General features: G+C 39.0%; 1 protein-coding gene across 5 annotated transcripts in view; it reads right to left on the bottom strand.

Moving 5' to 3' along the window:
* Positions 1 to 223: 223 nt before the first annotated feature.
* Positions 224 to 11885, bottom strand: part of ncm (pre-mRNA-splicing factor nucampholin) — a 56247-nt gene continuing 44585 nt past the window's right edge. For 4 of the 5 annotated variants that reach the window (XM_071671460.1, XM_071671464.1, XM_071671463.1 and 1 more), the window contains exon 6: positions 4003 to 11435. In XM_071671460.1, coding sequence (XP_071527561.1) covers positions 10585 to 11435 — 851 coding nt within the window. In that variant the 3' untranslated portion in view covers positions 4003 to 10584. Of the gene's footprint in view, positions 685 to 4002; positions 11436 to 11885 lie in introns of those variants that run through there. The other variant, XM_071671465.1, reaches the window with a different exon arrangement.

Below are 11885 nucleotides of genomic sequence, written 5' to 3'. Positions count from 1 at the left end.
TCTTTTTTCTGTTAGTCTTCTAAAAACTGAAATGTTTCCAGCCCCTAGCTCCTATCCCCTATAGTCGCTTTCTATGACATACAGATAATATGGAAGTATAGCAACGAAGAATAATCAACTCAGAAGTATATTTCTTTCACTACTTCCTTTCTGCTACCGTGTAAAAGTATTGCAGATATTTCAACAAAATGTTTGGGGGTGATTGCCAATGCCTGTGTATTAAAAAACATATTACCAATTCATTATTATGTTTTATTTTGTATAATGAGTCTTTTCTTGTTATAAATCATTGTAATCAATTGGTAACTTTTTCATACTAGCAAAACTATAAAAGTCTGTAAAATTACCAGCTGCACCAGTTAGATGCAGTTTTGTCAAAGTGAGGCAGTTGCTAGCAACAATACTTTCAATTTTGCTAGAAAACCATTTCCCACATCATCTTGATCAATTTTTCATGCTAGAATAGTTAGTCCATGAAATTCTATACAAATGATCTACAGACAGATCATCATTGAACAGTGTATGGTCATCTGTTAGGTCTTCTAAATCTGGCTAAAGGCCACTCAATTTCCTTCCCAGAAAACTCAAGAAAATGTGCTTTTATTGGAATGGGTGGAAGATGATCACCTACGAAAGAAATTATCTTGCACCATCACCTCTGTAACCATCCAGGTTCGGTGAGACCTTAAAATAGACACAGGAAACTTAGTGTGTAGATATCCATCTAGAAGCATATCTTAGCTTGTGTAAATATTCATCTGGAGACATTAAGGGTTCAAGCATATGGGGAACACACTTACCTCTGCCTTTGCATTGAGCTATGTAACCATTCAGCAGTGAGTAGCCTGAAAATCTTTTGAGTTATGGGTCCAGCTTGCTACTGCTGGACTTAACATATTCTCTTTTTTAAAATACTTCATTATTCCATTACCAATTTCATTGGGTAGATGTAATTTCAACCTATGGTCTGTGTTAAAGACAGGACTTCCCCACTTACAAAAGTGCTTATTACTTTTTCAGTTTATACAATTACTTATCAAATGACACCAAATTAATTCTCCATTGACATTTTCATGCACAAAATGCTTCTGCTGCATTTGATCCCAAACATCCCACTAACATCACCTGAAATATCCCTAGCTTTAGTAAATTTTTTTGTTAAATGTAATCATCTCTTTCAGGATCTACATTTTCTCCTTGTACTTTCTGCCATAATATAAAGTATCTTTCTGTCCAACCTACCACACATTCTATTTAACCATTTTCTACCATAATGCAAAGTATTATTTTATTATATTATACTTTGTCGCTGTCTCCCGCGTTTGCGAGGTAGCGCAAGGAAACAGACGAAAGAAATGGCCCAACCCCCCCCATACACATGTATATACATACGTCCACACACGCAAATATACATACCTACACAGCTTTCCATGGTTTACCCCAGACGCTTCACATGCCTTGATTCAATCCACTGACAGCACGTCAACCCCGGTATACCACATCGCTCCAATTCACTCTATTCCTTGCCCTCCTTTCACCCTCCTGCATGTTCAGGCCCCGATCACACAAAATCTTTTTCACTCCATCTTTCCACCTCCAATTTGGTCTCCCTCTTCTCCTTGTTCCCTCCACCTCCGACACATATATCCTCTTGGTCAATCTTTCCTCACTCATTCTCTCCATGTGCCCAAACCACTTCAAAACACCCTCTTCTGCTCTCTCAACCACGCTCTTTTTATTTCCACACATCTCTCTTACCCTTACGTTACTCACTCGATCAAACCACCTCACACCACACATTGTCCTCAAACATCTCATTTCCAGCACATCCATCCTCCTGCGCACAACTCTATCCATAGCCCATAGCCCATAGCCTCGCAACCATACAACATTGTTGGAACCACTATTCCTTCAAACATACCCATTTTTGCTTTCCGAGATAATGTTCTCGACTTCCACACATTCTTCAAGGCCCCCAGAATTTTCGCCCCCTCCCCCACCCTCTGATCCACTTCCGCTTCCATGGTTCCATCCGCTGCCAGATCCACTCCCAGATATCTAAAACACTTCACTTCCTCCAGTTTTTCTCCATTCAAACTCACCTCCCAATTGACTTGACCCTCAACCCTACTGTACCTAACAACCTTGCTCTTATTCACATTTACTCTTAACTTTCTTCTTCCACACACTTTACCAAACTCAGTCACCAGCTTCTGCAGTTTCTCACATGAATCAGCCACCAGCGCTGTATCATCAGCGAACAACAACTGACTCACTTCCCAAGCTCTCTCATCCCCAACAGACTTCATACTTGCCCCTCTTTCCAAAACTCTTGCATTTACCTCCCTAACAACCCCATCCATAAACAAATTAAACAACCATGGAGACATCACACACCCCTGCCGCAAACCTACATTCACTGAGAACCAATCACTTTCCTCTCTTCCTACACGTACACATGCCTTACATCCTCGATAAAAACTTTTCACTGCTTCTAACAACTTGCCTCCCACACCATATATTCTTAATACCTTCCACAGAGCATCTCTATCAACTCTATCATATGCCTTCTCCAGATCCATAAATGCTACATACAAATCCATTTGCTTTTCTAAGTATTTCTCACATACATTCTTCAAAGCAAACACCTGATCCACACATCCTCTACCACTTCTGAAACCACACTGCTCTTCCCCAATCTGATGCTCTGTACATGCCTTCACCCTCTCAATCAATACCCTCCCATATAATTTACCAGGAATACTCAACAAACTTATACCTCTGTAATTTGAGCACTCACTCTTATCCCCTTTGCCTTTGTACAATGGCACTATGCACGCATTCCGCCAATCCTCAGGCACCTCACCATGAGTCATATATACATTAAATAACCTTACCAACCAGTCAACAATACAGTCACCCCCTTTTTTAATAAATTCCACTGCAATACCATCCAAACCTGCTGCCTTGCCGGCTTTCATCTTCCGCAAAGCTTTCACTACCTCCTCTCTGTTTACCAAATCATTTTCCCTAACCCTCTCACTTTGCACACCACCTCGACCAAAACACCCTATATCTGCCACTCTATCATCAAACACATTCAACAAACCTTCAAATTACTCACTCCATCTCCTTCTCACATCACCACTACTTGTTATCACCTCCCCATTTGCGCCCTTCACTGAAGTTTCCATTTGCTCCCTTGTCTTACGCACTTTATTTACCTCCTTCCAGAACATCTTTTTATTCTCCCTAAAATTTAATGATACTCTCTCACCCCAACTCTCATTTGCCCTTTTTTTCACCTCTTGCACCTTTCTCTTGACCTCCTGTCTCTTTCTTTTATACAAAGTATTTTATGCAAAGTATTTTTGTCCAAAATACCACATGCCATACATTCTACTTGACCTTACCATCCTAAATAGCATCTTAACATACCTATATTCTATATATGCTCCTAATTCCAACTGTACTTCACAAATTATCCCTCTCTACTGCTCTTATTTTTTTCCAACCTGACACCTTGGTTTTCCAGCCATACAGTAGCATTAGGATTAGTACTCTTTGTGCAACCTTCTTGTATAAATTTCTTCATTCCTTGAGCTTTTGACAGTCTCCTTTGCATGAAATAATGTAACTGGAAGAAAGAGTTTAGCAAAAATAACATACTTTCTATTTAACCATTTTCTACCATAATACAAAATATTTTTCTGTCCTACATACATGCCATACATTCTACCTGACCTTACCATCCTAAATAGCATTTTTACATACCTATATTCTATATATGCTCCTAATTCCAACTGTACTTCACAAATTATCCCTCTCTACTGCTCTTATTTTTTTCTAACCCATCCTGACACAGTGGTTTACCAGTCATACAATAGCATTAGGATTAGTACACTTTGTGCAACCTTCTTGCACAATCTATGCTTAAATCTCTTCATTCCTTGAGCTTTTGACATTTACCTTTACATGAAATAATGTAATTGGAAGAAAGAGTTTAGCAAAAATAACATTTATTGATATATGGAATATTCCATAACCATTATTATGACATTTTATATACAATATCTGTATTTCATAATATCTAAATAGCTATGATAATCCTAACATGGTTATTAGATTTTGAAAAACATCCCATCTCAATGGTTTAATCACCACACTACATTTTAAGAAGTCGCTTACTGAATATCAAATGTAAGTACAAAGGCAATATGTGTGATCACCATGCGAGGCCTATTCAAATGGATTTGTGCAACCTGCTACAGTAAACTGTATGTCAGTGAAATCATTTTCATTTTCTTTCATACACGTTTGCTATTTCCTACGTGATTGAGTTTACATTCCAACAAAACATAATTCAAAAGCCTACATTAATCCATTGAAAATAATGATGTGGAGTTAAGGAAGTGTATACAGAAAAAATAATGAAATGAGAGGTACCATGAATGGTGAAATACTGAGGTGGAATGAACATAGGAAGAATGACAACAGACACAACTGTATGTTGGTGAAACTAAAGAGAGAATTCAACAGAAAACCAAAAGTAAGGTAAAAGTACAGAGAGGGAATACCAGTGTAAACAAAAAACTAAAAAATCCTCATTGCTTACAAAAATAGAATAAATTTGAGGAATCAACCCCCACTTAGAATTTCTGTGAAGGGGCCAGTTATGAAATCTAGGTTTTCTCCATTCTTAACAATGAAAACCTATTACAGTGCAATCTGAACGATAAAACTGTACATAAAAATTTCTTTTTCTTTCTTTCATACTAGTCGCCATTTCCCGCGACAGCGAGGTAGCGTTAAGAACAGTGGACTGGGCCTTTGAGGGAATATCCTCACCTGGCCCCCTTCTCTGTTCCTTCTTTTGGAAAAAAAAAAAATAAAAAACATAAAAATGAAATTAGGTTTTCACATTTGTTTACCATTTCCCGCATTAGTGAGGCAGAGGCAGGAACAAACTAAGAAAGCCTCATTCGCTCACATCCATTCTCATGGTCATGTGTAATGCGTAGCCTCACTCAAATACTAAAAGGACAGGCTATAGTGAGTATCATAATAATTCATACAAAGCATACTCTCTTTCATGTGCATTTCAGACTACAATTTTCTGTTACCTGCATAACCTGAAAATGTCCATTATCTATGAACTTTTTGCAGAGTTGCATACTATCCCACAAAAGGCATAATAAAGGCTTGCTGTAGTCGCTGTAGACCCAGGTTTATGTCTGTAAAACCAACGAACCCTGGGTATTTAGCAACATTAGCTGGTTGTTCGCATATATCTACTGTGGAGGAAATGTCAAACAGCTCTTTGTGTGTCATAGAAGGCGACTAAAAGGGGAGGGAGCTGGAAAATCCTCCCTCCCTTCTTTTTTTTAGTTTTCAAAAAAGGAAAAGAGAAGGGTGCCAACAACATAACAATGTCCTGTGGATGCAAGGCATGGACTATAGATGGGGTTGTACGGAGGAGGGTGGATGAGTTGGAAACGAAAAGTTTGAGGCCAATATGGGGTGTGAGGTGGTTTGATGGAGTAAATAATAAAAGGGTAAGAAAGATGTGTGGAAATAAAAAGTGTGTGGTTGAGAGAGTAGAAGAGGGTGTGTTGAAATGGATAGGACATATGGGGAGAATGAGGGAGGAAAGACTGACAAAGAGGATATATGTGTCAGAGAAGGAGGGAAGAAGGAGAAGCAGGAGACCCAATTGGAGGTGGAAGGATGGCGTGAAAAGGATTTTGAACATACTGGGGGATGAGAGGCTTGCAAGGAACAGAGTGAACTGGAACAATGTGGTATACCAAGGTCAACATGCTGTCAATGGACTCAACAAGGGCTTGTAAAGTGTCTGTGGTAAACCATGGAAAGGTCTGTGGAGACTGGATGTGGATAGGGAGCTGTAGCTTTGATGCATTATACATGACAGCTAGAGACTGGAGTGTGAATGAATAAGGCCTTTTTTTGTTTTCCTGGCGTTACCTCACTGAAGCAGGGGGTAGTGATGCTGTTTCCTGTGGGACGGGGTAGCGTCAGGAATGGATGAAGGCAAGCATGAATATATACATGTGTATATATGTCGCGTATGTGTATGTATATGCTGATATGTATATATGTATGTATATGTGCAGGTATGGGCGTTTATGTACATATATGTGTATATGAGGGGATGGGCCACTCTTTCTTCATCTGTTTCCTGGCACTACCTTGCTGACTTGGGAAACAGCAATCAAGTATAATAAGGATGCAAGGCATGCATAAGAGTAGGAAGAGAGGAGAGTGATTGGTTCCCAGTGAATGACGGTTTGTGACAGGGCTTGTAAAGTGTCTGTGGTAAACCATGGAAAGGTCTGTGGAGACTGGATGTGGATAGGGAGCTGTAGCTTTGATGCATTATACATGACAGCTAGAGACTAGAGTGTGAACGAATAAGGCCTTTTTTTATGTTTTCCTGGCGTTACCTCACTGAAGCAGGGGGTAGTGATGCTGTTTCCTGTGGGACGGGGTAGCGCCAGGAATGGACGAAGGCAAGCATGAATATATACGTGTAAATATGTCGCGTATGTGTACGTATATATTGATACGTATATATGTATGTATATGTGCATATATGGGTGTTTATGTATATATATGTGTATATGAGTGGATGGGCCACTCTTTCTTCATCTGTTTCCTGGCACTACCTTGCTGACGTGGGAAACAGCAATCAACTATAATAAGAATGCAAGGCATGTGTACAAGTAGGAAGAGAGGAGAGTGATTGGTTCCCAGTGAATGTCGGTTTGCGACAGGGGTGTGAGATGTCCCCACCACTGTTTAATCTATTCATGGATGGGGTGATTAAGGAGGTAAATGCTAGAGTTTAGGAGAGAGGGGCAAGTATGCAGTCTGTAGTGGATGAGACAGCTTGGGAAGAGAGTCAGTTGTTGTTCGCTGATGATGCAGCTCTAGTGGCTGATTCGGGTGAGAAACTGCAGAGATTGGTGACTGAGTCTGAAATTGTGTGAAAGGAGAAAGTTGAGAGTAAATGTGAATGAAAGCAAGGTTATTAGGTTCAATAGGGCTGAGGGACAAGTAAACTGTTATGCAAGTTTGAATGGAGAAAAACTGGAAGTGAAGTGTTTTAGATATCTGGTAGTGGATTTAGCAACAAATGGAACCATGGAAGTAGAAGTGAGTTAAAGGGTGGGGAGGGGGCGAAGGTTCTGAGAGTGATGAAGAATGTGTGGAAGGAGAGAATGTCACCTGAGAGAGCAAAAATGGGAATCTTTGAAGGAATAGTAGTTCCAACAATGTTATATGGCTGAAAGGCATGGGCTATAGATAGAGGAAGGTGGATGTGTTGGAAATGAAATGTTTGAAGACAATATGTGGCCTAAGGTGTTTTGATCGAGTAAGTAATGAAAGGGTAAGAGAGATGTGTGGAAATAAAAAAAGTGTGGTTGAGTGAGCAGAAAAGGGTGTGTTGAAATGGTTTGGACATATGGAGAGAATGAGTGATGAAAGATTGATAAAGAGTATATTTGTTAGAGGTGGAGGGAACAAGGAGAGGTGGGAGACCAAATTAGAGGTGGAAGGATGGAGTGAAAAAGATTTTGAGCGATTGTGGCCAGAACATAGAGGAGGATGAGAGGCGTGCAAGGAATAGAGTGAATTGGAATGACGTGGTATACCGGGGTTGATGTGCTGTTAATGGACTGAACCAGGGCATGTGAAACATCTGGGGTAAACCATGGAAAGGTCTGTGGGGCCTGGATATGGATAGGGAGTTGTGGTTTTGGTGCATTAAACATGACAGATAGAGACTGAGTGTGAATGAATGTGGCCTTTTTTGTCTGTTTTCCTGGTGCTACCTCGCTGAAGCAGGGGGTAGCAATGCCGTTTCCTGTGGGAGAAAGAATTCCTCCCACATATTCCCTGCGTGTCGTAAAAGGTGACTAAATGGGGAGGGAGCGGGGGTCTGGAAATCCCACATATTCCCTGTGTGTTGTAAAAGGTGACTAAGAGGGGAGAGAGCAGGGGTCTGGAAATCCCACATATTCCCTGCGTGTCATAAAAGGTGACTAAAAGGGGAGGGAGCGGGGGTCTGGAAATCCTCCCCTCCAGTTTTTACTTTTTCAAAAGAAAGAACAGAGAAGGGAGCCAAGTGAGGCTTTTTCCTCTTAGGTTCAGTCCTCTGTTCTTAACACTACCTCGCTAACATGGGAAATGGCGAATGTGTATGAAAAAAAAAAATTATGTATATAATATTGGATTTATGAAAAGGTATAGAAAAATAAAGTTTATTTTCTTAAGAAAAACTTAACTGTTCCTAGCCTAGCTAAACACATTATTGGCTAATTCTAAGCAAGCTACTTTACACATATCAATATTATATACAGATGCTCCTCGACTTACGATGGGGTTATGTTTCGATAAACCCATTGTAAGTAGAAAATATCATGTCAAAAATGCATTTAACACATTTAATACTGTAAATCTAACCTACCAAACATCATAGCTCAGCCTAGCCTACCTTAAACATTCTCAGAACACTTACATTAGCCTACAGCTGGAAAAAATCACCTAACACAAAACCTATTTTATAATAAAATGATGAATACCTCACCATCGTGGAATCAAAGAATCATAAGTCAAACCACCATAAGTCGGGTCATCTGTGATCTTTTTATTGATATGATTAGGTAAAGAAAAACTATCAAAAGCAGTTTTGTTCTTTTTCTTATGAATTAGGAGTTACGCAGTATGTACTGAATTAGCCAGCCCTAAATAGCAGTGGCATGGGAGCAATGGCAGGCGTTTTGGGTGATGGCGGGTGCCACAGGCACAGCGAATTCCAAGAAAAGGCACACAATCACCCACTGTGGTAACTACCAAGTTACTGAGGCCTCCAAGGACTTCCAATGACCCATTCTTTGTTAGGGTATCATCTGCGGCAAGCCAACAGAGTTTATTATGCATGTGGAATTCAATCTGCAGCAGGAAATTACATATATAGACTGATGCCAATGGGACCCTGCTGCAGAAACATACATTAATGTCAATAGCATCCTGCTACACAAATGCAGATTGATGACAATAGCACCAAAAGGGTACTGATATTGACTGGGAAGTAGGTGGTGCTGTAGAATAGTGTAGTTTGACTGAGAAGTAGGTGGTGCTGTAGAATAGTGTAGTTTTAGAATTATGAATTTTTGGTGGAGAGTGTTTCATAATTAAGTTTTTCTTGAATAGCCTGGATTGCACAGTGATTGTTCAACGTTTTGTACAAGGTGGTGATATATGGAATGTTCTGATTTGGATTTTCCTCAAAATCAAAGTTTATGGATATTCAAGATTATCTTTTACATATGAAACACATCAGTTCATTTAATTCTTACTTTTTCCAGATTGCCTTCCCAGATTTAGTAGCATAAACGGCAAACATACAATATCCTCATTTTGAGAAATCCATCTAGCTCTCAAGTTTAATGCATTAAAGGATGAAATATTGTGAGCACATGGGATATATATTACCAAGGAGAGAATTTTCTAATATTCAAAGAGTCCTAATAGCCTTAATGACCTTGGCAGCTGACTGGCCTAAAACCCAAATAATCAAACAGATTCCAGGAGCAATGGTGTCATTCCTAACAAAAGCATATGAATGAGACTACTGTAGTACACCCATAATGCCCATACTTGTTTTGAAGGATCTAAAACTATCAGATTCATGTCTATAATTGCTTCTAAAACATCAAAGGGGATCAGAATCTCAGATCATGTCTAGATGTATCAAATATCTTATGTTAAGACAAGAATAAACCAACTGTTGTTTACCTAATTCTTAAGACTGTATTGTTCCAAAACTCATTTGGTCTGAAGCAATATCATATAACTGATTATGCACCCATAATCTTTCTTTCATATACAATTTTGGTACCACATTTGTGTGAACCAGACCATACTACCTCCTTAGAGTCTAATACACCTGGATGTACATCACATAAAGTGCTTTCAAACTGTATAATACTTATACTGTCCCCTGGAAGTATTAATGATACAATTCAATGTCATACATAAATAATTTTCAATTAAGTATTTAAAGAATATATCATACAAAAAGCTCAAACATTTCAAAAACCCATGAAACCCAAGTTTCTTACAAAAACCCAAACCATCTAGGGTTTTCTTTAAACTTGCAAACTTTGGTGAAAAGAAGCGGCAAAAATGTTCAAAGATCACAGCATGCAGCAGAAGGTCTGAAAGACTCACCTGTTATGTGGCATAGGTCAAGGATATACAGAAAGAAATCATAAAGTCAGGATGTGTATTAGTGTGAGAAGTTGAAAGAGAACAGATGCTGAGGTGAGCAATAATAATTTTGTTTGGATAAAAACTTTTTTAAGCAGTTTTGCACAAGATGTAGAATTCCACAAAGTATAGGTACACTATGTACATGTACAAATATATCAATCATACAGCAATCATTAAACTGATAAGCAAATTCTTTGACATATTCTTTTCCAAAAGAAACTACCCATCATTCATATTTACCTTAAAATTTGGATTTAGACAGCATAGAAAGTTCCATGGTAACAATCAATGGAAGTGGTGTCTCTCCCAACCCCTCCGTCCATCACTGCTACTTTCAGATCTATGTCCATAAATTTTCTTGTCTTTTCTCCATTCTCCATCCCTAACTTCTTTAATTTGTTCTTTCCACTCTTGATGGTCTCGAGCCTCATTTTGTCTCCCGTATTCACCTCGTTGGTAACTAAAATCCTGTTTCCAATGTTCAACCCCTTTATCATCATTCTTGGCTCTGTCTTCAAATTCACTTCTCTTTCTCTTTGAATCTCTTTCCCTGCTATCATGTCTCTTTTTTCTCTTCTCTCCCCTATCTCCACTGTCATTTCTCCTTTGATGTCGCTCATTATCATCTCCACTGTTATACCTCCTCTTCTGTTCTTTCTTTTCTTCTCTCCTTCTTAGGTAACCAGCTTCTTCTTCCTCGACTTTTCTTACAGCTATTCTCGCACGATCATCAGATGATCGGCGTCTTTCTTCTACATCATAAGCACCTCCATGCCTTTCTCTCTTCTCTGCGCTTTCAACTTCTCTCCTATCTCCTCTGGAATAGGTATAACCCCTTCCCCTTTCATCCCATTCATATCTGTCACTCTCTCTCTCTCCACTTTCACTACTATCATCTCTCCTCCTCCTACTCCGATCATCAGTGTGGATACTCCTCCATCTGTCCCGTCTTTCCCTCTCCTTTTGATCATCAGAGACTTCCTTTTCTTCACTATCACTTTTGTCTTTAGTAGTGCCTTTGATTTCTCTTGATCTTTCACTCTTCCTCACATTTCTTGATTTGTTCTTGCTGGAGGTGCTTTTTCTTTTTGCCTCTTTCTTCCATTTCTTTTTTCTTCTCTTTTCATCCTCTGAACCTGAAATCAGTTTTAGCATTATATACAACAAATATACATCAACAGATTTGACAATGACTTTAAAACTAAGTTAGCATAAAGTACTATTTATGGAAATGAAAAGCAAGGCAATACAGTGTACCTCAGTGGAAAGACAGTATATCAACTGTGACAGTACAACAGATTCAATATCAGTTGCATTATGAATGTTACATAGTCACTTACAAAAGCAAAATATCAAAGAATTACTAACAGCAATGGATGGCATAATTTTGACTCTCAAGTCACTTAACAGCCTAACTACAATCATCACGAACACAATGAAAATCAGTGTTCATGCTCTGGAAATTTGCTATGAATCCTATGATTCAAAAAGAAAAGTTCTAACAAACGAAAATGCTTGTGTTATTAAGTGTAAAAGTTAAATAACAGTCAATCATCTCAAGTCCAGCAGTCTTGGAGTAAAGTAGC

This window comes from Panulirus ornatus, chromosome 16 (assembly GCF_036320965.1).
Source record: "Panulirus ornatus isolate Po-2019 chromosome 16, ASM3632096v1, whole genome shotgun sequence".
NCBI lineage: Eukaryota > Metazoa > Arthropoda > Malacostraca > Decapoda > Palinuridae > Panulirus > Panulirus ornatus.
Note: the sequence above shows the minus strand (reverse complement) of the source record. Positions and strands in the feature narration are given on the sequence as shown.